This window comes from Phalaenopsis equestris, unplaced genomic scaffold (assembly GCF_001263595.1).
Source record: "Phalaenopsis equestris unplaced genomic scaffold, ASM126359v1 Scaffold000469, whole genome shotgun sequence".
Taxonomy (NCBI): domain Eukaryota; kingdom Viridiplantae; phylum Streptophyta; class Magnoliopsida; order Asparagales; family Orchidaceae; genus Phalaenopsis; species Phalaenopsis equestris.
In genome coordinates, this window is record NW_018164910.1 from 866,670 (window position 1) to 890,488 (window position 23,819).

The 23,819-nt window shown below is 33.9% G+C and overlaps 2 protein-coding genes across 6 annotated transcripts in view; one reads left to right on the forward strand and one right to left on the reverse strand.

The window, feature by feature from the left end:
• The window catches only part of LOC110027956 (carboxymethylenebutenolidase homolog), an 8,254-nt gene extending 3,485 nt beyond the window's left edge, over positions 1-4,769 (reverse strand). For 2 of the 3 annotated variants that reach the window (XM_020729620.1, XM_020729621.1), the window contains exon 1: positions 4,565-4,769. In XM_020729620.1, the coding sequence (XP_020585279.1) occupies positions 4,565-4,687 (123 nt within the window). In that variant the 5' untranslated portion in view covers positions 4,688-4,769. The remainder of the gene's footprint in view (positions 1-4,564) is intronic. The other variant, XM_020729622.1, reaches the window with a different exon arrangement.
• An 8,622-nt stretch (positions 4,770-13,391) lies between these two features.
• LOC110027953 (nudix hydrolase 26, chloroplastic-like) lies at positions 13,392-23,521 on the forward strand. 3 transcript variants are annotated; one of them, XM_020729615.1, is made up of 6 exons: positions 13,392-13,643; positions 13,704-13,765; positions 19,413-19,505; positions 19,918-20,012; positions 22,819-22,933; positions 23,245-23,521. In XM_020729615.1, exons 1-6 carry the CDS (start codon positions 13,421-13,423, stop codon positions 23,308-23,310), a joined length of 654 nt encoding a protein of 217 aa, XP_020585274.1. In that variant the 5' UTR covers positions 13,392-13,420; the 3' UTR covers positions 23,311-23,521. The 3 variants fall into 3 exon arrangements, with proteins under 3 accessions (XP_020585274.1, XP_020585275.1, XP_020585276.1); XM_020729616.1 differs by having other exon boundaries at positions 13,392-13,624; positions 13,715-13,765; XM_020729617.1 differs by having other exon boundaries at positions 13,512-13,624.
• The last annotated feature ends 298 nt before the right edge of the window (positions 23,522-23,819 follow it).

Here is a 23,819-nt window from a genome sequence, read left to right on the forward strand (position 1 = left end):
AGATATATATATATATATATATATATATATTATTGTGTTGTAACCATATACATATTGTTTGTTTGGCATGGTGGAGAGAAGATTCATACACATCTTTTTGATGTGGTGGGAGAAGAAAGCCCGAGGTAAAAAGCATAAGCACCTACATGCATCTTTATTGAGGTGACAGGAAAGTCATGAAATATTTTACACAAATACAAAGACCCAGGCAGGACTGCTGTTAGTGAAACATACTTAGAGCAAATAAATAAGGAATTCCGAACTACAAATGAAGTAAAATAATCAAACAAACAAATTTATATAGGAAATGCAACATGCATAGCAAAAAACAAAACTAAACATTCTGACTTACAAAGAACTTAATAGCTCGCCCATGAGTACATAACTTCCAAATTCCAATAAAAATTCACTCAAATATTCAAAACTCTAAAAAGATACACTCTATTAACTAGAATTGAGGAGAAAATGAACTAAGATGAGTCCCCATTTATAGATGAAAGAATAATTTTTATGGGAGCCCACAAGAGCAAAATACAAGCCAAATATAAACCAATTGTGCCTCTTTGAAAAAAAATATAATAGATATTAACTTGTAATGATCACAATCAAAATTATAAACTAATACATAAATGTGGACAATATGTGAGCACTAATGAACTCAAAAATAAAAATCACGCAAGTTGAATGAAAACAAAGTTATATGAATGACTATTGCGTCAGGCCGACACATCCTAAATAGTTTTGCATCCACATAGATGGCCTTCAAACAAAAATGGTCTAAACTAAAATGTGTCACAGGTTTCACAAATGCTCTACGTGACAGGGACATCAATCACTAAAAATAACATGCAAACTTATCAAAAGGCAAAATGCACCTATAAATAATTTTTTTTTTAAATAAGAAAAGCAATTTATTATTAAGTTTCACAGGTCATTCGGCATTTCAAAAAGGCACGCACAAAACAAATACTTGAAAAATAATTATATGTGTCATGACAAATGTGCCAAGTACTTAAATTTAACATCATAAAATATTGTGTGGACAACATATGAAATAAACTCAAATTTTGTTTGGTCTCTGACATGCGTTAATTTTAGTGATTTTACCTATATTTTCTCCTACATTTTCTAGGTTATTTTCACTTATTTATCATGGATTTACACTTGAGAAAGGTTTTTATTGATGTTATACATGTTAAAGGTGTCGAACATGCAAAATGGGGTCAAAACGCGTTGTATAGTGTTGTCCGATGTGACCACGCTTAATCTGGGTGTGACCACGCCTAATCTGGGTGTGACCACGCCTAATCTGGGTGTGACCACGCTAGTTTCGAGCATGACCATGCTAGGGTCTGGCGTGACCACACCGACAAGCCGTCAGATCTCGTTTTGGAAGGTTTCTTCATGTCAATTTTTGTTGAATCTTTAAAAGGGAAGCCAAGATACTAATTGAAAGATCCTTGGGTGGACAGGAGAGCTATAGACGGCGGGAGAAGAGGTTTTTGGAGAGTTTTCCTTAGGTTTCCTCTACATCTGTTGGGGTTGAGGTCCTAAAGGTTTTTTTCCTATCTTTTTCTTCGTATTGTTCTTACATTTTTTGAGTGGTTATTGTATGAAAGAGGAGTTAGCTGCTGTGGAAGAGGAAATAAATCATTTTGTAAGTGTTTACTTTTAAGTTTTCTTTGCAACAATGGTTTTGATGGGATTTTTTTTCGGTCTTCTTTCTATCACATGTAACTAAACTTTCTTTCGCACTTCTATGATTTATGGGATTTGTTTTGTGGTTTTCTAGAATGATTTTTTTTCTCTGTATCATTTTCCTAAGAAATCAGGGTTCTTCGTTGTTGCGTTAACCATATTGTTTCATTTACTCTTAATCATATTAGTCAAGATGTTAACATATTTCATGATCTATGACTCCCACCAGTTACTCAGAGGCACGAAATGGTTAACCACAAAATCCTGATAACAACAGATATATTTTATCTAGGTTTTTCAACCTAAAAAAGGAATCGGAATAAATCTGCAAGATTCCATGAAGATTGAGAAAGCCTAAAATTCATGGATTCTAGCCTTCTTTTGACCTAGACATAAGTATAAGGAGGACTTTCTATCCTCGTTGACAACAATCGCATTGGGGAAAGTCTAGAAAAATCATGAATGCCTACATTACCTAAATCACAGGGGCGCGAGCCTCACATACTTGAAGACATGTAAGATTTATCTATTGTTGTTTTCCATCTTTCCAAACACTTTATCGCTTATTTTCGCTTTTTAGTAGGATTTTAGAAAATCATCTCCTGTTTGTGATCGCGCTAAACTAGGTTTAAAATTTTAGTAAACTAAATATTCATACCGCAGAATAATTCTTAACACTTTCATCCTAGGATCTATACGCGGTACTCTTACTACTTAACACGTGCACTTGCGTTGTAGAGCCGACCTACATCCAGGTAAGTTTTGGCGCGTCAGTCTCCATAGTCGTGTTATTATTTTGAAATGCATAAAATCTTTCAAAAGCTTTAACTTAACAACATGTCATACGTGCACTCTCAACTCTCAAGCAAGTCATCCTCCTACTATGCAATGCCAAAAGTTCTAAATTCAATTTTTTGTTGTTCTATATTAAGTACTTAGCAACTATCCTTAAATCTTAATCGAAAATTTATGCCTATCGAAAACTTAGAATTAGTTCATAAAATCCTCACAAAATAAGGGCAATTTTTTTAGTTATATCTCATCTAATAACCAATTTGCATTCTAAAGATTTAACCAAAAACCCAACTCGCTCAGAAGAGTTGGGAGCCAATTATTAGAACCCATATAAACCTAATCAAATTGTTGCGTAAGCTTTTAGAAGCCTAAGGAATCTTCAAATGAACTCAAGAATTTTAACAAAATAAAAATAAAAAGATTTTTTGTGATAGTTAAGATTATTATTTATTCCGCAAAGAATTAAGGCCATCATGATTATACCAAATATATCAACATTCGAAACCACTTTATTAAGTAAATAGTAGAAAAAGAGGGCATTCTATTGTAAAAGATTGGGTTGCAATTTGCCGACATATTGATGAAGTTGATTATAGAGAGCAAGTTCCAATATTTTGGACTTCAACAACCTCTTTCAAGTTCTTAGCACTTAAAGGCGCAATGAAGCAACATCATTCTTCATAAAAAGCTCATCAAAATATATATTATTGAAAATAATGGCTCATTTCTTATCATAAAAATACCCAACAAATATGTCTAAATTTAAGGCCATTATGAGAGTTTATAATTAAGGATATGATACGAATCAGAGCCAAAATCAGCGAGTAAATTGCAAGTATTATGTGAAAAAACCCAATTTAGGGCTAGTTTGATTAATGCCAAGGCAAAAAAACAAGATACAGGGGATGATCTATAATTCATGAGGTGGGTCGGTTGTCCACAAACTCTAGATACCACCAAAAAGACAAGGAAGAAATTGCAGGAATCAATATATTACACAAATCCTATGTGACTAGCCCTAACAAAACACCCACAAAGCACATTCAAACTTTCCCCCAAAATCTCCCCTTAATTCCTCTCCTTGCGTACATGATTATTGGCTTGATGGGCCCAACACAGGAGGTGGACTCTTCCCAGGCAGCCGACCTGCTTAGCTAGGTTGGTTGGGTCCCGGCCGGTCCCTCCTGGGCAAGCGTAACAGGTTACCATGCATGGTGGTTGGGAAAATAGAATAGTGGATGAAAACTTTAATGTGTAAACCAACCTAATGCTCACTTATAGTTAATCCTACAAGTAACAACTTGCGCTGGCCTTTGTATATGTGAAAAACAACAACAACAAGCCTTTCCTTTGTATATGTGAAGATCTTGAGAAAAATTCAAAGTATTTTTTCTCCCAATTTATGGTGAGTTTGTTGCCTCCAGTGAATGTAAGTGTATGCCAAAAGCCCCTAGGCTATATCCAAAACTATGAGCTATTCAAGTCGATGAGCCAACATGACATATCATTTAGATCGACTTGATCGAGTAACTTGACCAAGTATCCCCATGGGGTAGTTCACCCTAGAGGCCTAATATCGATGATCAACTAAGACAATTCGGTCAAGTCTCCTAGGAGGCTAACCTAGGGCAACAAATATGGCGAATTCAACAAAGAACTTTCTCAGCAATTTTCTAAACTGCATTGAACTCTTATATTCTTGCGCATGATATTCCCTCCTTCCAGATTTTAGAGCAATAGCACAACAACTAGGATATAAATGATCTTGAAGAAACAAGCATACTATCTATGGACAATACCCAGCTTGGTTTCTCTTGTATTAATCGCTTCAAAATGCAATATAGGCCGCGTTTGGATGCCGGGAATTTGATTGAAAGAAAATGAAAAAAAAAAAAAAAAAAAAAAAAAAGAGTTTCGAAACTCAAATCAATGGCTTCATATTCATAACGAAACTCCAAATTGGTTGGATTTCATTTCATGTCATTTACTTCACTAATCTTTAAGATAAAAATAGCATTAGATTTCATGGATTAAAAGGAAAATAAGAACGGAAAAAGAGGAGAGCACTGACGTAAGAATTTACAGAGGATATAAAGCTGAGACGAAGCAGAGGAGGCCGTCGCTGCCGGTGTACTCCTAGGCCTGACGCCAGAGAGAAGTGAAGGGCTTCTGCTATTGCGACGGCGGTTGCCATGCCGGTAGAGGAAGACGAGCGGAGATGCAGGGTCAGAAGATCAGGCAATACAGAGTCCGAGACTTGGCCTCCCGTGCGGACAAATGCAAGTCTTTCGTTGTGGATTTTTAATTCGGGATAATTAATTACATAGGGACCATCCTATCATTGATATTTACAAATTAATCCTATCAAACTATTGAGAATTTCATTAAAAAAAATAATAATAATAACTGTACAATGAATGAACTCATAGAATGAGTAGTAAGATTTGCGTACGTGAGACGTATGCAGTGTTGCGTATATAATGAAGATTATATTCACATTATATTGACATTATATTCGTATTATATCTCACGTAACTTTCATGTAACATACAAATATGTGAAAACAGAAGTGCGAAACTTATTTGTAAGTTCAGGTACGTTACATGTAGGTTATATCGAGTTTACATTGAGGTTACAAATGATATAATATTGATATAATGCGGATATAACGCGAATATAACCCTCATTATGTACCTAGCGCTGCGTATGTCTTACGTACGCAAATTTTTATCTAGAATGAGAGGTTCAAGATTTAAAAGTTGAATCGAGCTTAAATCGAAGATTCAACTTGAAGATCTAATCAATCATAAATGTATTTAAAAATGACAAGACATAAAATTTGTATCCCTCACAATTTATATATATTTGAATAACTAATACCTAAAATTCAATTTTAACATATAGCATTTCAGCTATGCATGAAAACATGTATTGCACTTTTTAAAAATTAAAATAATGATGCATTTTATGTGCGATAAATAATTTTGGAGGTATAAATGTAAAATAAAAAGAGTTTAGGTATTGGATATGTAAATAAATAAAATATAGTGGCATGCCTGTAAATTGGGTTTCTTTTGTGATAATGATTTTTTTTATGACATATGAGTGATTTGGGTGGTATAAATTTTAAAGAAATAGAGTTTAGGTGTTAGATTTGTAAAATACATAAAAATGGGTGGTATTTATGCGATTGCCCGTGAACCGAATAGTTGCTTAGAACTAGAGCCAGTTTGTCGGTTCAGGGGTTGAACCGCTGGTCCAACCTAGTTCTGGGTGGTTCTATGCATGAAAGGTTTTTTATGCCAACCAGAACCGGACTTAGGATCAGTTCACGGTCGAAACGGTCGAACTGGTCCTGTTTTTTAAACCATGGTTTTTACGATGAATTTTGATGATTGAGTGATAATTTAAAAGAGAAATAATGAAATAGAGATGGACAGTTTTTTCTAGAAGATGGACAATTTTAGAGCCAAACACGTCGAGCACAGATATCATTTCATTCGATTTATTATAGAAGAAGGACAAATATTTCTGGAAAAGATAAATACAACTGAAAATCTTGTTTATATATTGACGAATGTGGTGACTTTTGAGAAACAGAAATTGTGCTTGGCTTCGGTTGAGTTTCATGATGGTTGAGACCGGGAGTGAGTCACACCACGGTACGTGACCACAATACGTGTCTATGAAGACAATTCAAATGGAGGTGCAGGCACAGAGGACTTGTGCTCGGTGCTTGATTCGTTTCGTGTGGTCATTTGTATTTGTCCCTTTTAATTTTTAGGGGACTGTTGATGTAATATGTACAATCATATTGACACTGTTATATACATACTTTATAATAGTATATAATAATATTGTACATGGAGTTCGAATACAGGGGCAAAACTATCATTTTTTTTAAGGGGGGCAAACAGCCTCCTAAACCCAATTTCAGAGGGGCTAGTACAACGAAGAGCAAAGTGATACTTCAAGAGCGACAAAAAAGATATTTCAGAAGAGGGCAAAAGACCAAATTGATCTCTTATATAAGTAAAAATCTGAGTTTAAGGAAGACAATGACCCTTCTAAATCATATGTGAGACCGGCCCTATCCAGATGTATCTAAATTTTATACATAATATTCTCTTATTCGAAATTCAGAATTATGCATTATATGTTTATCTTGAAAATATATCCAAAACTTCAATTCTAATTAAAAGTCTAGTGATAGTCTTGTATTATCACAATAAGAAGAAAGAAATTCTATCAAAAAAGATTTAATACAGTTGAATATAATTGTAATATATATAGGAGACATTGTTGAATCATCCAACTTAAAACCTCTTTTTGATTGTGATGTCTACATCATTATAAATTGCACAAATCTATGTCTTAGTTTATCTTTAGAACTCCATATAATATGCTCTTGGAAATCTAGCAATAACATGTATATTTTTAATTTATAATTATGTGCCAGAGAGTGGTATGGGGAGGCACTCCTAGATTTTTACTAAACTCTTTAATATCATATAATAAACCAAAATAAATTATCTCCCAAACTTAGATAATTAATAACTAATTAATATTAAATATTGATATTTCATCAAGAAATTTGATCATTTTGCACGAATCTCGAGATAATTTTTAAAATAAAAAACATTTCAATTCAAATTAAAGATCATATGGGCTCCAACTTCAGCAAGTTTGTAGCTAAACTAACTGTCTTGACAAGAAGAACATGTTGATACTAAAATTGGTTTAATCTGAGATCAATTGAGTCCATGTCAAGCAATTAAAGCACTTTTAGATATTTTATATCGTTAATTGAATGGTTAAATGAACTCCAAATTTTACATATTTATAATCAATTCAAGCTTCTCAATGAGAAGAATTCAATGGGTTGTAGCTCTCTTAATTAAAAAGTCATTAAGACCCTTAAATCAACAAAAAATTTCGAGATGATCAAAGGATCAATATGAGTTGTTCGATCATGTGGTTGGGAAAGTTACTCTCCAAAAGACCAAAATGTTCCTCCTTTGGAGCCAGTCTTCGTTGAAAACTGCTAGCCTCCTCTAGTCTTCATCATCGGTTAACTCTATTTGCTAATGAAATACCTAAAATACAGGGTAATGAAGTACCTCAAATACGGTGCAACACAGTATCCCGAACAAAGCAACAAAGTATCTCAAATATGTGGTAACAATGTATCCTAAATAAGGCTTAACAAAATATCATGAATATGAGATGACACAGTATCTCGAGTACAGGAGAACAACATATGTTGAACATTATGCAATGACATCTCAAACATGGTGTATTGAAAATTCAACAATAACTTCCGACAAAAATTGCCTATGATTGTTGTATTCAGGATACAGGGATTTTTTCCAGATTTTTGAAATTTTCTCCTCACGTCATTTACTGAAAATTGATCTCTCTGGTGTAAAATAGTAAACAAAAAAGGAAAAATGATTGTTCCCACCAACAGGTGTTGCACCAGCTATGATCTATATAACTAATTATTATTTTAACTGTCAACTAAGGCCTATGCAAATAACTATGACATTTGTGGCTAACAAATGTTATTGCATCTATGATTTATGTGACTAACTGCAACTATAATTTTAAATTATAGCTTTTGTGACCAACTGACACGGTCCAACTAAAAACTACAACTTATGTGGCTAATTGTTACCGTAGCTTCCAACAATGACCTATGTGACCAATTGATGTTACTACCTCTACCAACTATGACTTCTGTGGTTAACTGTCATCACAACTTTCAACTATGACATTTATAGCCAACAAATACTACTATAGCTACCAACTATAACCCATGTGATGTGACCAACTATAAACTATATTGTTAATTGCTACTGCAGCTTCCAATTACAGCCTCAATGGCCAATTGACATTAGGGCAGCTACGAAATGTATTTCATTTATGAGTTTCGTTAGAATTGTGATGCTTACTTCCTCTAATCAATTGAATTGAATCAAACTAAGATTGAATAATTATTAAGTTTATACTAATGCTCTTATTTTCTTACTCTAAAATATTTAATGGAAAAATAATAAAAAACATTTGGAACCTAGCACATTGTTCTTAGTTAATTTGAGTTATTCAAACATGTTTGCATTGTGAGTGTTTATAAATGTAGGCCAAATGTTTCCATTCTAAGTGGTATTCTCTACTTTTTCAGTTCATTTTACCTAAATGGTTATGAAAAGCTAATGCAAAAAAAAAGTCATGATATCATTATTACTATAAATTGAATAGATCATAAAGATGTGAATTTGTGAAAACTAATACTTATCCCCTTCATCATCTATTTATACAAAGAGTATAATCAATATTCATTATAGAATATTTTCTATATTGTTACTTATTATGTTGTCATCATTCTTATATAGAAAATTAATTTGTGTGATCTATTCTTTTTTCTATGAGATATGGCCAATATTTTATGCTAGTAAACAAGCATGTGATGCCCACTTCTCTTCTCTTTCCACCTTTCATTGATTCTTCAATTTACAAAAATAAACTTTAGATGATATACAATCAATTATCCATCTACTTAAGCAATATGGCAATCATTTATATGATCAAAACTTGAAAATCTAAGATATAATTTTTTCCATCATAAAAAATGTAATAATGCATATTTTAATACATATAAATATGAAATATGCTATATATGTTGAAATATTGTAAAGTGTTGCTTATTTTTTATGCCAAATGAAGCTGAGCGGCTTTCTCATGTTAAACTACTTAAGTAAGGATGGCTAGAAATATTATTTATATTATTATGTTATTATCTTTCTTTGAATGATGCCCTCCATTCCTTTGTCATCATTATATTAACTTGGGTATCCCATCCTTATCATCCACATCAAATGTTCCCTAATTTTCTTTAAGATTGAGGATCATTATGAGGTTTTTGTAGTCCTCACAATAAATGAGAGGCAAAGGGAAAGGGTAAACAAAATATGAGGTACATTCAAAAACTCATAAAACTAAAGCTAATTAATTTGAACAAGTTGGACCTTGATGTAACTAGTATAGAATCCATTATTTTCAAGAAATCTATCAATCATAAGCTTCTAGCTTAATTGATGTCTTCAGCTAACTTGTTGACTATAAAAAAATAGTGGATTGAAAAGTGGGTTTGTTCATAGGGGTTTCTGGAGGTGAACTAGTTGTTGTTACTTTTATTGAGTTTGACTACATAAAATTGAAAAAGTCATTAAGACCCTTAAATCAACAAAAAATTTCGAGATGATCAAAGGATCAATATGAGTTGTTCGATCATGTGGTTGGGAAAGTTACTCTCCAAAAGACCAAAATGTTCCTCCTTTGGAGCCAGTCTTCGTTGAAAACTGCTAGCCTCCTCTAGTCTTCATCATCGGTTAACTCTATTTGCTAATGAAATACCTAAAATACAGGGTAATGAAGTACCTCAAATACGGTGCAACACAGTATCCCGAACAAAGCAACAAAGTATCTCGAATATGTGGTAACAATGTATCCTAAATAAGGCTTAACAAAATATCATGAATATGAGATGACACAATATCTCGAGTACAGGAGAACAACATATGTTGAACATTATGCAATGACATCTCAAACATGGTGTATTGAAAATTCAACAATAACTTCCGACAAAAATTGCCTATGATTGTTGTATTCAGGATACAGGGATTTTTTCCAGATTTTTGAAATTTTCTCCTCACGTCATTTACTGAAAATTGATCTCTCTGGTGTAAAATAGTAAACAAAAAAGGAAAAATGATTGTTCCCACCAACAGGTGTTGCACCAGCTATGATCTATATAACTAATTATTATTTTAACTGTCAACTAAGGCCTATGCAAATAACTATGACATTTGTGGCTAACAAATGTTATTGCATCTATGATTTATGTGACTAACTGCAACTATAATTTTAAATTATAGCTTTTGTGACCAACTGACACGGTCCAACTAAAAACTACAACTTATGTGGCTAATTGCTACCGCAGCTTCCAACAATGATCTATGTGATCAACTGATGTTACTACATCTACCAACTATGACTTTTGTGGTTAACTATCATCACAACTTTCAACTATGACATCTATAGTCAACAAACACTACTATAGTTACCAACTATAACCCATGTGATGTGATCAACTATAAACTATATTGTTAATTGCTACTGCAGCTTCCAATTACAACTTCAATGGCCAATTGACATTAGGGCAGCTACGAAATGTATCTCATTTATGGGTTTGGTTAGAACTGTGATGCTTACTTCCTCTAATCAATTGAATTGCATCAAACTGAGATTGAATAATTATTAAGTTTATACTAATGTTCTTATTTTCTTACTCTAAAATATTTCATGGAAAAATAATAAAAAACATTTGGAACCTAGCACATTGTTCTTAGTTAATTTGAGTTATTCAAACATGTTTGCATTGTGAGTGTTTATAAATGTAGGCCAAATGTTTCCATTCTAAGTGGTATTCTCTACTTTTTCAGTTCATTTTACCTAAATGGTTATGAAAAGCTAATGCAAAAAAAGGTCATGATATCATTATTACTATAAATTGAATAGATCATAAAGATGTGAATTTGTGAAAACTAATACTTATCACCTTCATCATCCATTTATACAAAGAGTATAATCAATGTTCATTATAGAATATTTTCTATATTGGTACTTATTATGTTGTCATCATTCTTATATAAAAAATTAATTTGTGTGATCTATTCTTTTTTCTATGAGATATGGCCAATATTTTATGCTAGTAAACAAGCATGTGATGCCCACTTCTCTTCTCTTTCCACCTTTCATTGATTCTTCAATTTACAAAAATAAACTTTAGATGATATACAATCAATTATCCATCTACTTAAGCAATATGGCAATCATTTATATGATCAAAACTTGAAAATCTAAGATATAATTTTTTCCATCATAAAAAATGTAATAATGCATATTTTAATACATATAAATATGAAATATGCTATATATGTTGAAATATTGTAAAGTGTTGCTTATTTTTTATGCCAAATGAAGCTGAGCGGCTTTCTCATGTTAAACTACTTAAGCAAGGATGGCTAGAAATATTATTTATATTATTATGTTATTATCTTTCTTTGAATGATGCCCTCCATTCCTTTGTCATCATTATATTAACTTGGGTATCCCATCCTTATCATCCACATCAAATGTTCCCTAATTTTCTTTAAGATTGAGGATCATTATGAGGTTTTTGTAGTCCTCACAATAAATGAGAGGCAAAGGGAAAGGGTAAACAAAATATGAGGTACATTCAAAAACTCATAAAACTAAAGCTAATTAATTTGAACAAGTTGGACCTTGATGTAACTAGTATAGAAACCATTATTTTCAAGAAATCTATCAATCATAAGCTTCTAGCTTAATTGATGTCTTCAGCTAACTTGTTGACTATAAAAAAAGAGTGGTTGAAAAGTGGGTTTGTTCATAGGGGTTTCTGGAGGTGAGCTAGTTGTTACTTTTATTGAGTTTGACTACATAAAATTGAAGTTCAAGCTAAGAGAACAAGTGAGCACAACTTTATAAGGGACTAGCCTCAAGTTGATACTAGCCTAAGAGGTGATGGATGATTCATCTCCTTTAAACCTTACAACAACAACAATAAGCCTTTATCCCACTATGTGGGGTTAGCAACATGGATCCTTTTTCTCCATTGCATCCTATTGAGTGTCATATTTTCATTTATTTATAATAAATTAAGATCATTTTTTATTCAATAAGCCCAAGTCTTCCTAGGTTTACCTCTGCCTTTCTTAATATAAGTCGAGTCTAAAACATCTACTCTCCTAATCGGATCATCAAAGGTCGACGTTTGATGTGGGTTGACGTTTAATGTGACAAAGCCATATAAGACGACTCTCCCTAATTTTGTCCGCCACTGGAGCTGTCGAACCCTATCACAAATATATTCATTTTGCATTCTTCTCTACGTGTAAACCCACTCATCCACCTAAGCATTCTCATCTTAATTCAGATATAAAACATCTACTTTTCTAACAGGAACTTCAGATGGTTGACGTTTAATGTGACAAAGCCATATAAGACGACTCTCCCTAATTTTGTCCGCCACTGGAGCTGTCGAACCCTATCACAAATATATTCATTTTGCATTCTTCTCTACGTGTAAACCCACTCATCCACCTAAGCATTCTCATCTCGACAACACTTAACTTAGTTTTGTGCTTTTCTTATAAAGGCTAAGATTCTAAGCCATAGAATGCACCATAGAGCATTGCAGGTTTCACCACCATCTTACAAAATTTTATTTTCAATCTAACTAAGCCATAGAGCATTGCAGGTCTCACCACCATCTTTCACCACCATCTTACAAAATTTTATTTTCAATCTAAGCGGTACTTTTTCTATCACACAATAGACCCACAACACTCATTTAAACTTTACATGGGTTGATAATGGTGAAAAGGAGGTTTAACCCTCAGTGATGAGGTCAAAATTGCCATTCTCAATCATGATATGGAGAGGCTAACAATGATTTTTATGAATGTACATGAATGGGTGCGCAGAGGGAGAGAAGAAACTAAAAAAGGTTGTGCCACAAGTCGACTTGAGTTAGAGCCCCATAATCCAAGACACATATGATGTTATTTCTTCAAGTGATGCCTCTTGCTTATGCTGGATGAAATAAATGCCTTCATAGTATTCGAGAATAGTCAAATAGCCCTTCTTAAGCGAAAGCTTGATATTTTAAATATCAAAGTACAAATGAATTATGTAATATGTATTTAAATTTTCCATACATTTACTAGTAGTCATATAAAGTCAAGATTTCTTAATATAATAAGTCTATAATATATGAGCAATAGATATAAAAATATTTATAAATTGAAATAGCCTAGCCGGGCATCTTCTAAAGGGTTCAATGTTCTATTTGTGTCGTCCCTTCCCATTCAGTCTGCTCGCGCATCCCACACTTAGTAAATACTTGCTCCGCCGCCCAATCGATCCTCCTCCGTTTGGCAGCTCTACGGGCGGGCGACAGCTTCGCTTCTGCTCATCCATGGAAGCACCTCACGCGGGCTACCGAAAGAACGTTGGCATATGTCTCGTAAATTCATCAAAGAAGGTCTTAGGAGAGCCGTTAGGTTTTTTACTACTTCAACAGCTCATCTTAATTTCATTTTTCAGTCTAATTGTGGCAACAGTTTATGTGCAGATCTTTACAGCTTCACGGCTTGATATCCCCGGCGCTTGGCAAATGCCTCAGGTGATGAATGATTATTTTCTGAAAATTCAATCGAATATTTATGTGGTCTTTTGGATTTACACTTTATTTTTTTCCGATGCTCGTATTATATTAATGGATTTCTTATGGGGACTTTAAAGGACAAACTCTCCTTGTTTTGGTTTGGATTTCTTTCTTAATTTTTTCAATGTTTATGACATTAATCATAAAATTTGATGCAGCATTCTACGTCTTCTTTAATTGCTGTTATTGAGTTGTTAGTCTTTCTTTAGTTATTGTATCGCCCTGCAAGCTGATGGGTCTTGTCAAGAATTTGAAACTTGGACTTAAGAAGATTAAAATGCTGTTTTACCAAGGGCTTAGTTAACTCTGGCTGATCCTGAGTATGACTTGTATGTTTTCCCGGATAAAATGATAATCAATTTCAATTTGTTTCGTGCGTGTGTGGAAGACCGAATTTTTTGCGATAGCCATTGCGGAAACGTTGTCACAGAAGAGATGGGTAGGGGATTCTTGGGCAACTGCGAATTCAACTAGTAGTTGGCGAAGCCAAAGCGGACCAGCTGTTGCTGCTGACAAGGCGCGGTATTCAGCTTCCGTCGATGAGCGTGCCACGGTGCTTTGTTTCTCGTCTATTCCACTCAAACCTCTGCTTCTAGTGCCACATTCCACCATCTCCCAAAGGTCTCCAATCTCTATACACCAGCCAAATCCCTCTATCAGCAATCCCCGATTCGTCTCCCTTCTCCTGCTACCCAACCGAACCCGATACCTACCCCTCCTGATTCAATTCTACAACAACCACAATTCCCCTCTCCCACTAACTTGCCTAAAACACGACTTGCACTTATTACTCGCCCTATGCATACCTGTACCAAATCAGGCAACCTGAAACTTATTCAAAAACTAAACGTCTCCCCACAACTTCAACACAATCCAAATCCGACCTCTTACACTCAAGCTTTAAAATTCCTACATTGGCGACAGGCCATGAATGATGAATTTCAATGCCCTTCAAGTTCAAGCGACATGGGACTTGGTCCCTCCCCCACCAAATCAACCTGTACTCGGATGTTGTTGTACATACTGTACCAAGCTCAATGCAAATGGAACTGTAGCCTGCTATAAAGCCCACTTTGTCGCCCAAGGCTATGAACCAGAATACGGTATTAATTATACAGAAATGTTTAGCCCAATTGTCAAGATGACTAACCTTCGCACTCTCTTCACTATTGCCTTCAACAAACAGTGGCCACTCTTCCACTTTGTTGTTGTTAACACATTTCTGCACGGACATCTTGCTGACACAATTTATATGCAACAACCCATCGACTTCAAAGATCCTCAGTTTCCCAATCACGTTTGCCTGCTCAAGAAAGAACTATACAGGCTTAAACAATCTCCCCGACAATGGTTTCTTCATTATTTCCAAATTCTTTCTCGATCGAGGTTTCCATATCAACAAAACTGATCCGTCCTTGCTTTTTTCGAGCACACCAATGCAGCAACTCTTCATTTTGATTTACGTTGATAATATGCATATAACGGGCACTAACATGGCTGCTATAGAGGACCTCACACAACAATTACCCTCTACCTTCCAAGTCAAGAACCTTGGCCAAGTGTCCAAGTTCCTCAGCATTCAGGTGGACCGCACCAATACCCATTTATTTCTCCATCAAACTTAATACCTTCAGAGCATCCTTCAGGAAACGGCTATGCTAGATTGCAAACCATGTGCTACTCCACTCCCGATCAAGTGATACTTCTCAGTCAAATGAATCATTTGCTAATCCTATAGAGTTTCTCCAAATTACAGGTGCACTCTATATTTGACCATTATGAGACTGGGCATTGCGTTCACCGTGAACCTTTTATGCCAACATATGCGTCATTTCTTCATATAGCACAACCAACTGCTAAAATGCCTACTACGTTACCTCAAGGGTACATAGGATTCCGGCCTTACCATCACTCATGCTCCACTCATCATTCGAACCTACTCAACTGGCGATTGGGTTGGGGCCTCAACTGATCAAAAGTCAATTACAGGCTTCTACACCTTCCTTGGTACTACTCCTATCTTGTGGACAGTCAAGAAACAAGCGACCATGGCACGTTCGTTGACGGAAGCTGAATACCGCGCCTTGGCAGTAGCTACAATTGATCTGCTTTGGCTTCGCTGACTATTTACTGAATTCGGAGTTGCCCAAGAATCCCTTACCCATCTCATCTGTGACAACGTTTTCGCAATGGCTATCACAAATAATCCATTATTCCGTGCACGCACGAAGCATATTGAAATCAATTATCATTTTATCCAGGAAAACATACAAGCCGGACACCTTCAACTGTGCTAAATTCATACTCAGGATCAGCTGACGGACATTTTAACTAAGCCTTGGTAAAACAGCGTTTTAATCTTCTTAAGTCTAAGCTTCAAGTTCTCGACAAGACCAATCAGCTTGCAGAGGGATAATTTCTATAACAAAATTCGGTTATGCATGTGGAGACCGTTCTTGTACCAACGGTAGCTTGACCTCCACTATCTCGCGTGCGGATTTCATTTCAGAATCCTAACTAATTTCTGGTTTCATATATTCTAGAATACTCTTCTATAGGTTATATATTGAGGATGTAATTCAGGTAAGGACTTGATGGAAATACTGTAAGCATTTTCCTCCTTGCGGTAACTATTACTCTTCTTCTACTTCTTTGTTTTCTGCTAGTTCTTTAAGTGTTGCTTGCTTGCTTATTGTTAATAGCAGGTTTTGGCTAAAGACCACTTTTTTGCTTCCAATCTGATTATTCCCTAGTATTCTCTCTGCATCTAATGAAAGTAGACTCAACTATGACACTCTTTTATTAGACTCAACTATGCCTTATATCATTGACAACACTAGTTTTAGCTGTGGTGGATTTTTCCATCCATCATGACAATTTTATTTAGGTTACCTTTCTTAATAATAAATTATCATTAGGAAGCATTTTTTGAGGAGCTTAAATATCAAACACAACTCGATGGTAATCAATTCACATATTTCGAGTATTGTTGGTGCTGAGAGTAATCTAAAATTGTGGCCTGGTGATATGGAATTTAATGATATAAATGTTTTTAGTGAAAGGCCTTATGTTACTCTTATTTTTATAGATGGAGAGTGCTCTAGTAGATAGTTAGTGTATGCTAACCAAGGAGCTAATGGCTCTACTTAAAGTAATGGGCTTCAAGAGCTGTCTCTTCAGAAGCTCGCTGCAATATTTATGGTATTACTAATAGTAATGATCATCTAGTCCTCCAAGACGTTGCCATTTAATGGATTAACCGAAGGAGGCTAAGAATTGGGTATGAATATCTATAATAAGATGGAATTACTCCTTTTTTTTGTGCTATGCCTGACGGTTCTTCTCAATTCCTGTTGGTTATTCCTTCTTTGACTTGCCCACAAGCTTGGCCTATTGCGCTTCCTGTAATTCTTATGCGTTCATATGTTAGGGGCTCCTTGGACTGACAAATGTATGTATGTTGTTGTAGGTGCTGACCATGATAGTTAAATGTTTTTGTGTTTCTAATACTTGCGCTAACTGTAATTGTCCTAATGAATTTAATAAGTTTGATTATCATTCCTTAATTTAATATGTAGGAAAAATATGAAGTCATATTTATAGCTCAATGTTTGGGTAATTCTTGCAATGAAGATAGCTTTATGGGATTTCATGAACCAGTTTGTTTTAAGAATAAAAAAAATTCTAATGTAACCATGATGAGGCATAGGGTTAGGCCTTGGAATGCTACCTCGATTCCGCTTGTATGGCTTCCGAAAGATGTTAGAGATAGTGTATTAGCCTCCGGAAGAATTCAAGATACTAAGTGCCTTGAAAAGGGTCAGTCAAGGACGGGGGAAAATCATAAAATCAAGAGCACTACTATTTAGTTTAAAATTTTTGGTGCAAAAAAAAAAGGAGACTCTAGGCTTTGGAAACATCCGGAATTGTAAACTTTAGTTCTAGAGCTTTTCACAAATTTTTGAATGGTTTTAAGTATGCCAAATGTATGTTGAATAAGACTAAGTTATGTTCATTCTAGTGTAGGCCGAGTGCCCCCAATGTGGTTTTGGAGTAGAGTTGGAATGGAATGGGATGGGAATGAGTGTGAAGATATGGAGGAAAAATAGTAGAAGGGTTCTACTGTAAAGGATGCATAGGCTTTATAGAAATTCTGTGACTTATGACTCACCAAAGTGGCAAGCCTTGAAGAGATCACTAAATCTCTTTAATGGTGAGGCAGGCCACCGAGCCCGCCATTGTTTGAAATGAAAAATCAAAATTAAAAAAAAGCAACATTAAGCCCTCCTTAATTCTAAAAAATGAATATTTAAGTAATTTTATTTCATTTTTTTATTAATTAGGACGGATAGGTAGTTAAGGTGGCTAGCCAACTAATTGGCTATGGAAGTGTAAGGTTTTTTTTTTTCCTTTGGGTTTACCATGGAAGTGTTTGTTACTCAGAGTGTAAAAACTCCCCCCAGATAAGGGTTGGCCGGTTAAAGAGCCTTGGAAATTGATTATTTTGATTAATTTTAAGTTAAATAATCAATTTTATAATGAAATCGAATACCATTCCATTGATGTTGAAATTTCAAACTTAAAAATTAAAATTTGAATTCAAAATTTTAAAATTTATAAATGTTAAAAATAAAAAAAATACAATTACATAGTCTTTACAATAAAGGCACAACATTTAAAAATATAAGTTCTAATTAAACATTATGCTCCTTGTTATGGGTCCTTCATTGGAAGCAGCTTTCTTTTTGCTCTGGGATCTTGTAGTCTATCCTGGTCTTTCTCCCTGAGCTTCCTGTACCACATCATTTTCCTTAAAGAGCTTTTCTTTGAAGAATTAAATTTATGCACCTAAGTAATAATTTAATGGTGGTAGAGTGTCCGTAGTTATCTAGAATTCTCCAAACAATAAATTTTGCATGAAGTAAATTTGCAAGTGATAATTGTGCTCTTATGTAAATGATGTATCCTGCAAATTTTGAAGTTTAATAACTCTTTTATACGTTACAAATATATGTTTGGTTTTAAATTATATAATGAATGATGCCATTGGAGAGGTGATGTAGATAAAGTTTATTGTCAGAAGGGCAAGAGTTCTTGGCTATATGTAATTTCAATTCTTTGAATAAAAGTCTTACTTCTCTTGATTTAAAAAGGATTGACCAGGTTGCAAGGAAGGTTATGATAGGAAGCAACTCATCTCAATTCTTAGTTAGCTTGTTCATTTTTACACTTATTCTTTAGGCATGCTTCTTTATTCGCAGATGACCACCTCAATATTTGATTATTTCTTGATCATACTACCGGACTCTTTTATATTGCTACTAATTTTTTTGAGTGGTTCTTGAAACATTCAGACCTCTCTCAGCTGGAGAACGCGTACCTCTGATGATATGGTTGGAATAGAATGGCCAGAAAATCCATCTTTTAGATCATTCTATTATTTTATTCATTATACTACATCTATTTGAAATTGAAAAAATAACAACTATGCTCTTTTATAGTTGTAGAATAATTATGACAAAAAAGTTTTGGCTTCATAAAGGCACTGTGCTTGCACCTGTTTTCTTTTAAATCTATGGTTTTTATTTTTTAAATGCATTTACAGGGCGGAGTTGGTGAAGGAGAAGATCCAAGGGATGCTGCCTTTAGAGAGCTGTTAGAAGAAACTGGAGTTTCATCTGCAGAGATACTTGCAGAGGTTTGATATTAAACTTTAGAGATGTCATTATGTTGGTCAACATTTAAATGCTTTGTCTATACTTGGTTTTGCAATGCTGTGAGGCTGTAGTGCTTTAATGGATCTCATTAGGCTTCTTATTTTCCCGTTCTCAAAGGATCTGTGGGGAAGTTCTTATATATTTGCATATCTCACACCTATACTTTCAAGGTCCTGTTCTAGATACTACAACTGGTGCACCAAAAGCTACAAACAGAAGCATTTTGACTGTCGTTTTGGATTTAACACTGAATCATGGTGTTTACTAACTTGAGCTTGCTACAATTACATTCATGAAATTTTGATGATTTAGGATTTCAGCTTTTCTAAATTACATGTGCATGAATGATGAAAACTTCAAAACTTCCATGCCGTATTTACAATGTTGTTACAGGTTCCTTATTGGTTGACCTATGATTTTCCTCTTGAAGTGAGAGAGAAATTGAACAAGCTATGGGGAGAAGACTGGAAAGGTCAAGCCCAGAAGTGGTATGTTATCATATGGCACTACGAAAATTCTTATTCTTGAAAATGCAAATCTTTTTTGCATTATATGCAATTTAATTCTACTTTAATGGTTTGCTTCCTTAACTTTAATCTTAATAATAATATGCAACTGTTACTATACGCAATTTAAACATTATTCTATATATTTTTGTGTTCTTCATGTTAGTATTAGGATGGATCCGTCTGGCATGTAGTAAGGGTTGGAGGAATTTTATAGAAACCTTTTTGGATTGCTTAGAATCCATTAATTCATGAAACACATTCGCTCATTGATTTAATAATTTAATTAATATTCTAACAATTTTTTTTGCTAATACATTTCTTCTGCTTGTTGAAGTGGGAGGCAATTGATCTTCGCACCACTTTGATCAAGATCTGTTGACGTGTTCTTGTTGTTGTTCATTTTTTCCACTTTTCTTCTTGGATGTACCTTCCTAACCAATTTGCTGTCACCAAATCCCACGTAACCCATTTACTATTGCAGCTTATATCGAGTTGCAGTGCAGCTGTGGATGAGAACATTACTGGCTTCTAATATGGATCACATTCAATCTTCCAGAACATCATTCCCCTGAAAAATCAGGATCATCAGAGATGATCTCAGTTCAAATCATATGCACACAAGACCCCTATATCTTTTGCATAATAATATACTGTATAAGGAAACATACTTGCTTTTACATGATTGGAATGTTTAAAACCCAAAATAATATATATACTATAATGATCATATAATAGTAATCTTTAAACATCAGTTCATAATTACACAAAAAAAAGATACTAAACGTAGTACATCATCTAACAAACTTCTCTTTTATGCATCATCACCTATTCTATTGGCTTCCTACCCATACCTGAAACCAATTACACCTGTATCACCATTTTTTGTCTCATCATTACAAATCTTAGTAGATGAATCACCATTCAATATCTCATCAAAAGATAAATAGCCATCCAATATCTCATTAGAAGATGAAGCATCATTTAATGCATCATCATTCATATAATTATTAGAGGAATAACCATTTGGTATCTCATCAGATAATTACTATATTTTCGATATTTCATCATAATATAACATAAAGATAATTGTAGGTGTTTTCCCATCTTTGGCCCACAAATCACCCAAAATTCACGTTTTCCTATGGTCTGATCTTTTAATGAATGGAGGACATCAGTTCAAAAATTTGCAAATAATTGTTTAGCCTATTTTAAGTAGAAGGATAATTAAGCCTTCTCCTTAAGCCAAGTTTTCCTTAAATCCTGATAGTACTAATAGGATCTATGTTTAAACCTTGACAGCACTTGAAAGCTTTGTTATAAAATCTGCCATAAGATCATGCTAAGGTTTAACGACAAATCCTAGTTGCAATGGCAGTATTTCATGACAGACTCTAATGTTATTTGCTTGGGTTTCCAGAAATCCTAGCATTTATGGTTGGTTGTCCTTATTTGCGAAATATGTTACAACCAATATTTTGGCCAGCAAAATTTTAAAACTAAGGCCCCTTTTCAAAAAGAAAAAAGAAAAAAAAGCCTACTATAAGGATTTTTATACAAATTTCTCTAATAAGTTAAGAAAATCTAGCACCTCTAATGCTATGTTGCACAAACCCTTTTAATTAAGGAGCCGTGCAATGTCGGACACGTATCGGGCACGGACACAACTCTAACACGTGTCAGACACGGTATATAAATTTTTTGTTTAAATAATAATAATAATAATAAGAGAGAACACACACGCCCTAAATTAATGAATTAACAATTTATTAAAGTAAATTTTAAGTTTACAAATAATGAATATATATTTTTATATAAAATTGAAGGAATTTTTTTATACATTTCAGTCAATTTTTTTGCATTTACATATCTTACGCCTAAATTTCAATTTTTACATATATATCACATTACATATATATGAAAATGTATATTTCACTTTTTAAAATTGAACTTGGTAGTATATTAGATGTGATCTATAAGATTTGGTTGTACAAATATAAAAATCAAAATCTAGGTGTTAGATATGTATATAAATAAGAATTTGGTGCCCAATAAGTCATTGATATTTTTATTTCTTTTAATGAATAATTGATTAAGAGGACTTAAATCTTGATGTAATACAAAATAATATATGCCTATTTTTATATTTTTTATTATTTTAAATCCTATATATATATATATATATGAAAGTTATGTCAACTAAAAGAGGTAACAAAAGCGATATCAAACATGCACTTCATTTTTAAAAGTTAATCCTATTAAATTTCTTATTTTCTTCTTTGTATTATTCTTAATATTTTGTTTATTACTCTCTCTCACACACACACACACATATATATATATACACAAATAATTTTTATTATATTAGCGTGTCTAACGCGTGTCCATTTCTTATATTGTTAATAGTTGATGTGTCACGTATTTGTGTCGTGTCTGTGTCCATATCCCCGTGTCCGTGTCCATATCCCCGTGTCCGTATCCGTGCAACACAGCTCTAATGGTAATGGTGGTTGGATAAACTTTCGGAGCTAAAACCTTTTTTATGCCGTCAGTAGATTTTATTTATTTATTTATTTTTGTAAGTATTCCTTTTACTGTTGCGCTGCTTTCATATTTTCTGTGCTGCCATTTCTATTTTTTATGTCATTCTTTTATCGTTTAAAGTATTCCTTTTTACTGTTGCGCTGCTTTCATATTTTCTGTGCTGAAATATGTTAGCCAATCAAAATAACTCCTAACTGTTTTTACCAATAGACTAATTGCTAATGGATGAAAATATAAAATGCAGGTTTTGTTTTAGATTTATTGGGAAGGAGGAAGAGATAAATCTCGACGGGGATGAAACCGAGAAGCCAGAGTTTGGTGAATGGTCATGGATGTCACCACAACAAGTTATTGAACTTGTAAGTGATCGTAAACCTTATTATATGTTAAACATAAATACCTCCCAATTCTGTTGTATTTACATGTCCAACACCTATACTTTGTTTTCTTCATTTATACCACCCAATTCTTTCCTATCACACGAAAAATACCACTATTTTAACTTTTTAAAAGTGAAATACACCTTTTCATACATATCTAAGTGGTATGTATGTAAAAATTGACGTTTAGGAGTTAGATATGCAAATACATAGGAACTGAGTGGTATGTATGTAAATCTTCCAAAAAAAATAATGACTACTGCCTTATTTGCCTACTGATATATCTACAGGCGGTTGGCTTCAAGAAACCTGTTTATGAGGAGGTTTTGAAATATTTTGCTCCCTATCTTCAGTAGTGACTCCCCTGCACCTGCCTAACAGTTGGCTAAGTAAATAAATATGAATTTAATGATAGTTTTAGCATTGAAACCATGCTCTTTTTGTTATGATGAGAGAAATCATGTTGGAGCCAATGATGTCAATAGAAGCTCATACAATTCATCTTCAATGGATGGGCTAATCAGCCATTATCTATTTATCATCAATAATAGCTTTATTTGTTAGTATTTATTGTTGTTATTTTGAATGCCCTACATGTGATTTGTAATATATGGTGCTAAATAATTAATATTTATGCTTAATGAATTTATGCTAAAGATGCCCATTGTTACACCACATAGTTGCTTGGATTAAATTTGTATTACAACCACCAATCCACTGATATACACCAAAAACGATTGTACACCCAAACCAGGTTTTGTATAGGAAGTTTGTCATGGAAGTCAATAAGTCAGTGCAAACTGCGTGACCCATTGCCGAGGAATTAGGCCGCTTTCGTGAATTGACCCTTCTATTGTAATGGCAG

What these genes read in the sequence shown, in the direction of transcription:
- LOC110027953 (XM_020729615.1), top strand. Translation starts at nt 13,421, where the DNA reads ATGTTCTATTTGTGTCGTCCCTTCCCATTCAGTCTGCTCGCGCATCCC. An exon ending in AAAGGTCAAGCCCAGAAGTG is followed by an intron (nt 20,013 to 22,818) that starts GTATGTTATCAT and finishes TATAAAATGCAG; the next exon opens with GTTTTGTTTTAGATTTATTG. An exon ending in CACAACAAGTTATTGAACTT is followed by an intron (nt 22,934 to 23,244) that starts GTAAGTGATCGT and finishes ATATATCTACAG; the next exon opens with GCGGTTGGCTTCAAGAAACC.